The 13879-nt window shown below is 39.1% G+C and overlaps 1 protein-coding gene across 4 annotated transcripts in view; it reads left to right on the top strand.

Moving 5' to 3' along the window:
* The window catches only part of LOC149241998 (protein NPG1-like), a 230287-nt gene extending 217017 nt beyond the window's left edge, over positions 1–13270 (top strand). For all 4 annotated transcript variants that reach the window (XM_089374106.1, XM_089374108.1, XM_089374107.1 and 1 more), the window contains one exon: positions 12351–13270. In XM_089374106.1, coding sequence (XP_089230232.1) covers positions 12351–12691 — 341 coding nt within the window. In that variant the 3' untranslated portion in view covers positions 12692–13270. The remainder of the gene's footprint in view (positions 1–12350) is intronic.
* Positions 13271–13879: the final 609 nt, after the last annotated feature.

Raw genomic sequence — 13879 nt, forward strand, 5'->3', positions numbered from 1 at the left:
CCAATTGACACCTTGGGGGAAAGAGTAGAGCATACACCCATAGGGCCATCCATTGACGAGGTGCCAGGAGACACAGAGGTGTCCACTGTTGAGGAGGTGACATCCGTTGTTGAGGTATCCGAGGTCGTGACCGAGTTTTTAGGTGATAACAGTGCACAACAGGTTGATGAGGTGCTGGGAGACATCGCCACCGTTGATGAGGAGTCGATAAGTATAGAGGCACCTAGATCGATGATAGAGTTGCTGGACGACAGTCACCTACAACTGATCGGTGAGGATGTTTTATATGATGGGTTATCGATGGAGGAGCAGTTAGAGGCTCAAGTTGAGGCCGTGATGGAGGATGCACAACCAACCTTGGGGCTAGACATTGACTAGGGGCAGAGCAGAGAGAACAAGTTGGGATTCCAGCACAATTCGCTTTAGAGGCATGCTGACGGGGTCCGCAACATTATTTTCTCACCCTTGTGCATTGGATGGAGAGAGGCGGAGTTGTCTAAATAGATCATAGGGGATGAACAGGTCAGCAGGGGCCAATAGCTTGAGTTGAGTATGGCACAACACCAACATGGAGGGCTTGTTACGTACACAGGGGATTGTACATTCGATCCCTCTTTTGGGATTGGATGGTGAGAGATAATGAATTGGTATTTGGTGGAGCTAGCTAGGAGGTTAGATGCATCCATGGTCATAGATCAACAGAGGTTATGGATTACCAGAGGGGCTCGCTAGCTAGACTATTGTTGGGATCCAAGTGGGATTCTCCATTACATCATGGAGTCAGTAGGTGATGGTAGTAGCTGCATTATGGACTCGGCAGTTGGGTACACACACCTTTTCCTATCCCCTCCAAAGTTCCTGAAAACACTAGTGACAGGATGGATTAACAAGGAAGTAGGTAGAGTTCATGAGTTGTCATGGCATGTTGGGCGTACATGGGATTGTAGGATGATTAGCCTACTCTGGCAAGAGTTGGTAGGAGGAGGTGGCATCGACAAGCCACCAGATAGGGTATTGTATGGAGACCATGCTCTCTCACTAGTATATTGGACACAAGAGCTATTGAGGATAGGATTAGTAGTGTCATTCACGTTAGCATGTGAGGAGTTAGGTTGCTCAGGTCTATCTAGGGAGATGAGGAGATATAGCTCACATCGTGGAGGGATTACTAGCAGAGTGGTGGATGCATTGGCACATGCGAGATGGCATATGATACAGGGTGGTACGACAGTAGGCAGTGGTACCCAAGGGTGCACAAAGATATGTCGTAGAGTCTAGTGTTATGCAGAGGGATGTGACTTGATGCATACAAACCCAATTTTAGAACCTAGCATCCAATGTTGTATAGAGGTATGCAGTGATGAGCAGTGGCCTGCAGAGGAGCATGGAGATGCATGGTTGTTTGATGTAGCATGTTGGTTTGCATTGAGCGACTCACATCGCATCGAGTACACATGGGGAGTGCCAGGTACAGTGACACAGGTAGGATACGAGACAGTACAGGATGGTACAACAGTAGCACGGGGTATCTAGTGGTGTACAGGGATAGGCCGCAGGGTATAGTGCCAGGTCAAGGAGTACAGGGATACTCAGTGGGATGCAGGGCATATGGTGCTACACAGCGAGGTCTTGGAGGGTTGCCTCCAGGGAGACTTATGCATAGAGACATCGGGCATACCTTTGGGTGTAGTTCACCTAGGATCGACAAGGACGTAGATGAGTGCTACTCGATGGTATCCATGTGGTTTCACACGCTTGTCCCTCTTATACATCACTTACAGGCATAGACGATTTGGCTGTTGTCCTTTGACACTATGGGCATGAGCAGCGGGGGACAGTGAGCTCACTCAAGATATTGGGAGGACACTCAACGCATGAGTTCACAACCTTAGGTTGGGGGATGAGGTGATCATCTACAGGGGTGGCATATCGTTCATTAGCGAGCCTACGCCTGGGGTGTTGATCACGAGGGAGACATGTGTCACTCTTTCCATAGGGCATGTCAGGATCATGCATGAGTGGAGGATACCGTGTATGGCTGAGGTAGCTTTCTAGTATGTGTTCGACCTCCAGACATTGTATTGGCACATTATCGAGAGGGCGGGTGACAGACTTAGTGGTGATGGTTGGCAGGAATAGGACGGGTTCGCATACACTGAGTCAGTTGCGAGTATCAGATACCCTTCTATTGGCTGCCTTCAGGGGGTTGTTATTTGGCACTTGTGGCTTCCAACAGTCATCAATACTACGCAGTGGTAGGCACAGGGAAGTTTAGCATGCATAAGATTAGTTCATGATATATGGGGCCTATATGTTGGTTGCATGCAGGACTAGGTACAAGGCACAGATGGATTCCAGTAGTTTTTAGAGCTATGTCGCAGTAGGTCTGGCTAGGGGATCCAGGGATTCAGTTGGTTAACAGGGCATTCCATCTCGTGAGGAGCAGGACCATAGTAGAGGGTGATCTAGCTCACTTTGGGGTTGACATGTGGGGGATCATTGAGGCCTCCATTGTTTGGCGAGGCAGGTTTCTTCAATTGTAGCTCAGGATCAAGACTAGCGATGGGTAGGTAGATATTGACATCATAGAAACACTTGGGCAGAATGAGCTTGGACTTCATCGATATTTCGCCTCTAGGTTTCAGGGGAAGAGGAGGTAGTGTGCACACAATGGGCAGCCTATTCGAGTGAGAGTGGCACAACGACATCATGGTGGTGCTTTTCTGAGACGAGCATGGGACTTGGGCATCACAGTACTAGACAACTCAACAACCTTTAGGGATGAGTTGGATGCTATAGGGGGAGATCACTTAGATTTTCCATTGGGCTTCAGTGACTCGCTGATGGCGTGGGGGACTTCATCAGCATGGTAGGTTGGTGGGCAGAAGGATATTAGGAGGAGCTCATGCGGGAGAGACTTCATGCCCATAGGCATTGGGTTGTATCTTCAGGAGTTTACTCTTGGTGTGCATGAGGTGGACTAGTTGATAGGGCAACTTCATGGGGAGTTGGACAGAGTCGTACATTATCATGGTGCTCTACTTATTGATAGTATGCAAAGGGCTTATGGAGCTTATACCTCGTTGGATAGTGAGTGGAGCAAGGGGTGCTTCACATTGATCAGGATGCCTAGGGATCCTGGTATTGAGAGATTCCTTCATGATTAAACAGTGTAGAGATCGGGGCTGAATCAGTGGCACATTTGGGACCTTGGTATTACTAGTGATGATAGTGGTGATTAGCAGTCAAAGGGGGCGCTTGTTCCAGCATTGCTCGAGGACAAGCAATTTTTGGCGGGAGAACTGTAATATCCCCAATTTTGTGAGCATGGGAATTTTGCCTAAGTTTTGTGATATTAAGTAACCAATATTATTTTGGAGAAAGGTGGCAAGTATTATTTTATTGGAGATTCGCAGAAAATTTTTATTTTATTAAAATGAAGGCAAAAGTCACTTAGTGGAAAATGGCCCCCACCAATAAAATAATAATCAAAAAATGAGTCTAGAAACATGGGGAGAAATTGTAAAAGGAGGATGGACTCATTTCCTAATCATCTTTTGATTATTATATTTCACCTTTCATCTTCTCTTGGGGTTGTTTAGCACAAGAAGAAAAGTGTTGTTTAACACCGGGAATTCCAAGCAGAATTCCACCCTCATTTCAGAGAACTTCGAGTGTCTCCCTGGTGAGGTAATTTGGGAGTCCAATTCAGGGCTTTTCTTGAGCTTCATTGCAGGAGTTTTCCTAGCTATGTGCATTTCCCGCTCCGGGAAGGAGTTCGTGGCACAACATTTGGAGCAGTTGCAGTTGGTTGGGGACTCCAGGATTTTGCTAAGACATTCTTCATAGTTAAGGCTGGAAATTTGGATCATTTTGTAGGGTAGTGAGTGAGGTCAGAATTTGGACGAATTTCCCCTCATTTTGATAGTGCGTAGAGCTCACAAGCTCAAGTCTGCGTAGAAGTAGGAGGTGGCTTCTTTCCGAGGAAATTTGGGTTGGATAAATTAGGAATATTCCAGAGGGGATCTTTGCAGGCATTTGGGAGGCTTTTAGTGTCATATTTTGGGCATCCTACAACAATTCCATTATGTGGGGGCATTTTCTGGCCAAATTGGGTAATTCACACTTGTTGGGGGTGTTAGAAAATTAGAAAGGTAGAAAGATTTTCTTATATAGATAATTACTTGTGATTCTTTTATCTTTATGTTCTTCTTTTATCTTTTAGTTCATCAAGCAATTACCAAAACAATAGCACAAGGACAATAGATGTAGGCAGACAGCCAGGGAAAACCCCTATCTAGGGGAAAATGTAGTCAAAAATTCTTCCTTCAATAGTTTCTTGAGATAATCCAAGACTCTTGACTTAGACAAATACTTCCTCCACACCAAGTCAACCCTTAATCCTTCTTGCAGATGATAACCCTTCAATAGCAACTTCGACCTAGCAGCGACTTGCAGTCGCAGCTTCGACCCAGTAGCAACAACAACAACGACTTCAACTAGACAAACAAAACTTCGATCTCCCTAGATACTCCTCAAAAGTGAGAGATAGATGGCCCAAAATTTCAATCTTGGTGTCTTCTATCTTCCTTCAAAATCATGCACTCCTTTCCAGTTTCTTTCCATCTCTTCTTCATCTTCGCATTTCCCAACTTCCAGCTTCAAGATATCAAACTATGAGAGAGAGAGTGAGTTACTCAAAATGAATTCGAAGTGCCTTGTATATATAGCCTTCTAGTGAGGTCGAATTACCCTTCTTGAGGCCGAGTTGGTGTGGAGGTGACAAAATTCATTTTTGACTCAAAAATAATTCTTTTTACATGATTCAAAAGCCCAAGAAGGGTCTCTTTTAATAGGCAATGACTCTAATGACATAGAATAAATCCTAGAAGTCCTCAATGGGGACTTTGACCTAAAACAAGATGATCCAAGCATGAAACCCATGCTTTAATAAGTCATAATAATAATAATAATAATATTTTCTTAATTCTTTTGAAAAGTACATTTCATTGTGACTTAAATACATTTATGAAGACCGAACCTAGTTACATATTTCAACTCTCCCTCTTAACTAGAAAGGTATTCATAAGTACAAGTACAAGGAAGATCTCAAAACACATGAACCATGAATAATTTAGGCACCGCAATGCCATGGACTAGATTCCTGACGAGGGCAATCTATTTGAGGTCCTTCAACAGTTTAGGCACTCACAATGCCATGGACTAGATTCTTAGTAGGGCAATATATCCAGGTGGGACTAAGATGGACTAAAGCTTTGAGCCTCTCTCATGCTTACTTGCTAACCATCAACCTAGGGATCTAGGCGCGTATCCGAGGTCATATAGCTCTATGACCAACACCACCCTCCCTACTTCGGTAACTAGACATCAACACAAAGTGTCGGCCAGATGTCCTCCCATGCAATGTGTCTCACACACAAAGCCTCGACTTTCCCGATTATTCCAATCGGTAACACATCCTTCCCAATCAAACAGATCAGTGACAAATCTCTCTCGTGTAACTTGCATGCTATCAAACCTCAGAGAGATTTACCTGTACAAACACAACCCCAATCAATAACAAACTTTCAAATGTACATAAGTAAACACAAACCTCTGGGGTCTTCCAGACAACTAGATGTTGCTTCTCAATTTATCACAGTAGGACTTTCAAATGAATCTTGACAGAAGATTCCTCAATCATACATTTTCTTTTCCTACTTCACATGCAACAACATATTCTACATAGATCCGACTTTTCTCATTTCAGCAGCCCCTCAAAATACATTCTCCAATTTTCTTCTTTCAAGGTGTTCAACATGACTATTATATGCCCTCCCTCTCAACTTAGGGAGATTTCTTTCATCCAAGCTCCCTCTCAACTTAGGGAGATTTCTTTCATCCAAGCTCCCTCTTAACTTAGGGAGTTCCACTTCTTTTCTACGACATTGGAGAATCCTTCATGGCTTCCATCCTTCTTATCAAAGTTATCATGACCATATAACTTTCTTCATCATGCTTATCATATCAATTTTACTTTATGAGCATCTTCACCATCTTGAAGATTATGTACCTGCACAACTTAAATAGCAAGTACAACCAAATCTATAGAACCATGAAGTTAACTTATTTCAGAATCATACAATAATGGAAGCATTAGATTTTATAAACATGATCAGCAAGAGACTTTACTACTATTTTTCAACTTCTTGCCCAGGTTTTGTTACAAACCCTAAATCACATTAACAACTCAATCAAGGTATCAATCTCATTATATCAAGGGCTTCAATATTTCTTTTAGAGATATGACAAACTCTTTTATAGCATATAGCAAACCCTTAAATCAATTCAAACAAATATAATTCAACAAATCACCTAACAACTTTAGAATTCATATGTTAGGCTTCCTACTAGGATTTTGTGCAAAACCCTAGATTTCATACACGAGCTTTAACAATCAAAACCAAACACAGCTCAGTTTAAAGTAACAACATGACTAACTTCCACTAGGGTTTGTTGTAAACCCTAGATTTTACTAATTCTCAACAACGGTAATACAATTTCAGGTTTTATCAACTTTTCATAAATCCCAGATTATCACACTGTCATCATACATAAGCAATTTTAACTTCTACTAACGTTAAGTTACAATACCCTAGAATACACAAATATTATCATCCTAGAGAATCAAACTTCAACTAGGGCTTAGTTCCAAACCCTAGGACTCATGACCATCAACAATTAGGTCAACACGTATATATAGGACTTCATCATCTTGCACAAGCATATCATAACATGTGTTAGTCAAACCCAATGACACAAATATCAATATATTAAAGTTAAACATATAACAAACTTGATCAGACTAGGGTTTCGATAAACACATATATACCTAGGATTTCATTCCTAGGACATTCTCTAAAATAAGGGTCATGCTTATACACCATACCAAACCCTAATGATCTAGGGTTTCATAACACAACAAACCCTAATTTATCAATACTTCAAAGGTTCGGGATTTCAAACACTACCATTCAACCCTAACAAGTTAGGGTTTTCATAACCATACCAAAACCCCAAACATGACATCATCAAAGCATCAAACATTTTCTAATAACCCTAAGTAGGTTAGGGTTTCATACATAATCATTGACATACCCTTAAGTTAGGGTTTTTCACAGAGAACCTTTCTATGGTTCCACAAGAGTAATCAAAGATATGAGGGTAGATTTATCTAATGATGAATCACCCAATCAAGAATCTTTAAGATTCAAGAAAGCTAGACACAATGATGTTACTAATAGTTTATCAAGAAAGAATATGAACAGAACACAAAACTTGTAGTTCAAAACATACCTTATGTTTCTTAACAAACCTTGTAATTCCAATGCTTTGTCTCGTGAGGCCTTCTTCCTTGAGTCTTCAGCAATTTTTTCCTAAACAAGGAAAATATGAACAAAAATGTGATTAGTATAAAATTCAAGCAAAACTAGATAAGTAAGGAAAACTAAAAATGAAAAAAGCTAAGTAACTGGATTCATTCTATAGGGCCCACGAATCCGAATCCGTCGTGTTCAACACGATTCTCTCGAAATTCATATCCAAAAAACATGACACGTCGTGTCCTATTTTGACACGTCAAATCCCCTAGCGTGTCACGATTTTGGAAATCATGTCCTGTTTTCTAGGACTCACTAGGCAGAAAAAGTGACCTGCGCAGGTATGAAAACGCCACATTTGGTCATTACAGCCATGCATATTTTCATTTGGCAAGCATTTTGTGAGCTGTTGGCAAGTGGAGAAGGGTTTTCCGCAAGGAGTTAAGGGAGTAAAGCATTCTTCAATATTGGGCGGACTGGCTTGTGCCCTTGTCAATCTTGATGCCAATTTGTATGCGGATTCCTATGGAGCATGTATTGTGTTGTATTTCTGAGTTACACGGATCACAAAGATCACTTCCACATGACTTTATGTCGAGGCCACTTTCTCACTAAATATTTCATCTTTCCTTCCTGTAGCAACTCGGTGGTCGAACTTATTGAGCATTTTCTTTTAATTGTGAAAATGTTTATTTGTTGATTAGCATCCTAGCTATGTGTTGATCAGATATTCAACAATTGTCACTGCTAAATCCCATAGGACACTCGTCGGAGCAATATTTGTGGGAAATTGCAAAATAATAAACGATTTTGAAAGATAACAAAAACAAAAATGCTAGTACATGTTTACGGAACCTTGAACTTATTAGATTCCTCTTGTTGTGTAGGTTAGATATTCAATCGTTTTCATTTTATTTTTATTTTAATATTTGTAGAAATTGTAATATAATAAACAATTTTGACAGAACAAAACCAAAGTGTCAGTGCATATTTGCGGAACTTTCAACTCATTAGATTCCTCTCGCTTTGCAAGGCTAGATGTTCAATCATTTTCATTTTATTTTTATTTTAATATAATAAATTATTTTGAAAGATAACCATATATTGCATGATAATTATGAATCATGATTTATGTGACCATTACCACCGACATGTATTTGAATTTTGTATGTACTGTGCATGCTAATAGCTATAGATGAAGATCTATGTTTGAAATCAATAAATTTGTATCATTAATTAAAATTTGTGTAAGAAATATCTAATTTTTAATATATATATATATATATATATATATATATATAATAAAATAATATATAACGAATCCTACGTGTCCTATTCCCGGGGGTCAACGTGTTCGAATCCGACACCACGAATTCCGAATCCTACGAATCCCGAATCCTCGTGTCAGGTGACTTAGGAAAAAAGGTAATAAGATACTTATCTTTGGAGGTTGGTGAGGGCTCCCTCCAAGCTTGAGGGAAACCTATAACCTTATAAAAACAAATAAAACAATGTTTTTCCAAAAATATGTTAAACCTACAAATACTAGAAATCAAACAATGAAATAACTAAGGCTTAGATCAAAGGACTTAGTAGTGTAAGTCCCTTATATCCAGTTCTTCGAGCTTATTCTTCTTTGGAGATCCTTCTTCAACAACATTGGCTTGGTCTCTGTTTCTTTTCTTGTTCTTCAGATTGTCAGGACAATCACTTCTATAGTGACCCATTTTGTGACATTGGTAGCATTCTATCTTGGACATGTCGACCTTCGTTCTTGGCCCTCTTGACTTCTTGGAGTTTCCTTTCTTGTGAGAGCAGAGTATGCATTTGAAACCTTTTCTTCTTCATTGTTGGATACTAATGAGATTCTCATTTCTTCTTGGGTGCAAGCATTCCATAATTGCTCAAAGGTAGGAGCTTCTTTCAAACTGTTAAGACCTTAAGCAAAGGAACTCCAAGTAGGTGGCAATCCCAATAATGCAGTAATTACTAGCTCCTTTTCCAATACAATTTCATCGATGGCTTGAAGTTCATCTCTAATTCTAGATATCCTTACAAAGAAGGAAGCCATAGTGTCATCCTTTGTCATATTTGCAGCCCTTAATTCATTCTTCATACTTTCTACTTGACCGATGTACTTGATAGTGAACAATTTTGGTAAAGCTTCATAAATTTCTTGAGCATGGTCTATATTGGAAAAGTATGGGACAAGATTGTCCTTTATGCTTTCTACCATCAGTGTCATAGCCAATATTTGTGACTCTCTATACTTCACTTTGTCTGCATCATTGGATTCTTCGGTAGGTTGCTTCACCTTTCCTTTAACCAAATCCAAGACCTTGTTCTTTTCAAGAATGAGGTCAATTCTTTTCTTCCATGCCCTATAATTTGATGCTCTTTCCAATTTGTTCTCACTCTTTATTGTATTAGACATTGTCTTTGAAGATAGTGAGCTTCTTCCTTATGAGAGCTCCTTATATGATCTCTTGTTCAATCCTTTAGACTCCTTCCAGTAGATTTTCAAAATGTCTTTTTCCTCCTTTACCTTAGCTCTTAAACCATGTTAGAAAATAAAAAAGACAGAAATATTTTCTTATATAGACAGTTACTTGTGATTCTTTTATATTTTAGTTCATCGATCAATTACCAAAACAATAGCACAAGGACAACATATATAGGCGGACTGCAAGGGCAAAACCCCTATCTAGGGGAAAACCCAATCAACAATTCTTCTTTCAATAGTTTCTCGAGATAATCCAAGACTCTTGACCTAGACAAATACTTCCTCCACACCAAGTCAGCCCTTAATCCTTCTTGCAGATGATAACCCTTCAATAGCAACTTTGACCTAGCAGCATCAACTTGTAGTAGTAGCTTCGACCCAGTAGCGGCAACAACAACAACTTCGACTAGACAAAGAAAACTTCAATCTCCATAGATACTCCTCAGAAGTGAGAGATAGATGGCCCAAAATTTCAATCTTGGTGTCTTATATCTTCCTTCAAAATCTCGCACTCCTTTCCAGTTTCTTTCCAGCGCTTCTTCAACTTCACATTTCCTAGCTTCCATCTTCAAGATATTGAACCATGAGAGAGAGAGTGAGTTGCTCCAAATGAATTCGAACTGCCTTGTACATATAGCCTTCTAGTGAAGTCGAATTACCCTTATTGAGGCCGACTTGATCTTCTTGAGGCTGACTTGGTGTGGAGGTGACAAAATTCATTTTTGACTAAAAAATAATTCTTTTTACATGATTCAAAAGCCCAAGAAGGGTCTCTTTTAATGGACAATGACTCTAATGACTTAAAATAAATCCTAGAAGTCCTCAATGGGGACTTTGACCTAAAACAAGATGACCCAAGCATGAAACCCGTGCTTTAACAAGTCATAATAATAATGATAAAAATATTTTCTTCATTCTTTTGATAAGTACATTTCATTGTGACTTAAATACATTTATGAAGACCGAATCTAACTACATATTTCAACAGGGGGACATCGGGGGTCGGTGGATTTAGCCCAAACCTTTTCTGGGTTTATTGAGAAGAGTCTCCGACTAATTTTTTTAGAATTTTCTGGGCGATATTCAAGCCTGAAATCCACATTTTTTATAGCAGGGCGAATTGCTAGTTACTAGTTAGCTAGGGAATTTGCATCACTTGGTGGGCTCAATTTTGGCTTGGAGTTGGGCTAAACCATTTTTGGGTTTTTCTGGGTTTTGGGAGAGGAGTTCAGAGCTAAATCGTTAGAGCATTCTGAGGAGTATTCATTCCTAAGATCAACATTCCAGCTGACAGCCAATAACAGAGTATTTCTGGATAGTGCACAGATCACTCCTGGGCTATTTCTAACACTTGGGTTCGGGCCATTTTTCCAGGTTCTGCTCAGCGTGCATAGCAAGCCCAGGTTCCAAAAGCTCAGCTCATTTATGTGCTCTTTTATCATAAAATTAATAAAATGGCTCAGATTGTGTTGTTAGATATTTTGGTGCTTTAATTGTGTCTGAGCTCCAATGTATTTATTGTTCCTAGTCCATTGCTTGGTATTAGCTGTTAAATTCCAATTAGGAATATTACAAACTTCTAGGTGTTATACTTAAAAAACTGTTTTGTACGCCAAGAACATTATACACCATATCAAAAAAGTATTTGGGAGAAAAACATTGATATCATTAGTGCATCTTGTAAGTTAAAACAAGAGGCCTAGAGATAAAATGTGGAGTCTTGTAAGTTGTCTTTGGTTGAAAATAAATCATAATAAATGTTGTTGGAATGCAATGTTTTTTCTTTTATTTTCCAATTTTTGGAAAAAAAGTGTAGTCCTGTTAGCAAAAAAAAAATATTTGTTTGTTTAGAACACACACAAGAAAAAAGAAAAAAATCTTACACTGATGTTTTAAGACATGGAATGCTTTTCTATATCCAATAGTGAGTCTACTACGGTCCTCTCCTGCAAGTAGCCAGGTGCTATCACCCTGCCACATAATCTGAAACCTTTGCAATGAAAACCAATTGACAGCTAGTCTGACGTCAAATCAGTATTACCGTTCTCATATAACAACCCTTTTAGACCTTCGAACACTTAATGAAAAGAACATGATGAGCCCTACACGTGAAATGGAGTTAAAAATGCCATCTAATTACCTGTTTCAATTATTTTAACGAAAAGATACTCAATGCGACTATAAGAAATTGAACATAGTCCACTTCTGAAGGTTAACTGATCTAGGACCATTTACACTGTACAGTGTAGATTGTTAATGTAATTATTTCTAGTACAAGTTAGAACAGGAGTTGTCATTTACAATCAAGACAATTAGTTGTTCAGTTGCAGTAAACCATTGCAAGACAACATGCATCATAAATATCACTACGAAGTCGACTAATTATAAGTTGCAGAAGCCTTTTTTGCAAAGGGAAATTTTCAATGCTTTTGTAGGGATCTGACAGGAGTGTTTGAATATGTTTTTAGGATTGTTGTACGAAGGCCAAAGCTTATACAAAGAAGCCCTGGTGGCCTTTTCAAATGCCATAGCAATTGAACCTGATCATGTACCGAGTATGATTTCTATAGCTTCAGTCCTTAGACAACTTGGAGAAAAGTCATTGCCCCCTGCTAGAAGCTTTCTAACAGATGCTCTACAGCTAGAGCCGACCAATCACATGGCCTGGTTCGGCTTAGGAATGGTTCACAAGATGGAAGGCTGTGTACAGAAAGCTGCAGACTGCTTTCAGGCTGCGTATTTACTACAAGAGTCGGCTCCAGTTGAGAAATTTTCTTCAGTTTCCGGGCATTTGCACAGAACCTTATAAAATGGTATATATAGGAGTTTTCCAAGGCTTTTAACGCGCATTTATGGACAAAAGGCCAATCTTGTTTTCTGAAGCGTGGCAACCTTGAATTTGGTCCAGATCTTTTAGCATCTTTTGTCCAGTAGCTTGGAAAATTTCGCATCAGTATTATGAGATTGCAGAATGAATCTCGTCATCCTTCAAATGTGTCCAGGTGATCCCATTTATTAGGACTGTATAAGTAATTAAAGATCATATACCACTGGTAAACTGATTGAAGATGGCCTTTTTTTGCAATTGATGGACTCAGTGTAGTAGTGATCATTTTTTCATTCAGTGCCTCAGTGTGTAATCTATAGCTTATGTATAGCTTATATTTGTGGGTTATTCAGCGGCATTTTTATAAGGGTCGAATCAGCGAAAAATGCCAAGTGAGAAGAAAGAATGCTGTTTATCGCCTGAGAGCTCTATTCAACTTTGACTTGGAAGAGTTGATTCAAGAAGTTTACATACTCAAACATCTAAATTTGTCCATTGGATTTGTGCAGTCGTTGATTTGTGCTATTGTATGATAATAAACGATGGAAGTATTAGATTCCATGTTACATAATCTTTTTTTCTCGTTTCATGAATGAACTTTTTGGGATAGATTATTTTTTTCTTTGTTTTTTTTTTTAATGGAAGCTTTTTTTAACCATTGGCATGAGAATTTGTGCAATTAGCAATGCCTGAGTGCCCTTTCCTTGAGGCTTTCGTAGCTTCTTTATTCTGTTAATTAGTGTTTGTGTTCAAATTTTTTTGATGTTGCAGGCTGTAATAATGTCTCACAAGTTTGTGAACATTCAAACATCGAAGTAGCAACAAAATATCAACCATGTGCATTATACTTGTACTCCACTTTTGTGAGACAAATTCATGAACCAATTTCATCAAAATACACAGGGCCAATTAAAATGCGGTGGGAATTCAACTTTGAAATCAGGATTTAAAACGTCGTCTGAATGTGTTCAACATGTAAGACTTTATAAAACAAATGCACATACTAACCATTTCAGTAGAAAAATAGTAAAGTCTGACTGAGATGTGAAACTGATGAAACATGTTTGTAATTTGATGTTAGAATCTTATGTTAGTCAGGATAGCATTAAAAGTTCGATACAACATTAATGTTTTATTATTAAGTTTGGAGTTCTCCTTTTAGAGAAATCA

Source organism: Pinus tabuliformis, chromosome 8 (assembly GCF_031772625.1).
Source record: "Pinus tabuliformis cultivar Carrire ecotype Pingquan chromosome 8, CPIR1, whole genome shotgun sequence".
NCBI lineage: Eukaryota > Viridiplantae > Streptophyta > Pinopsida > Pinales > Pinaceae > Pinus > Pinus tabuliformis.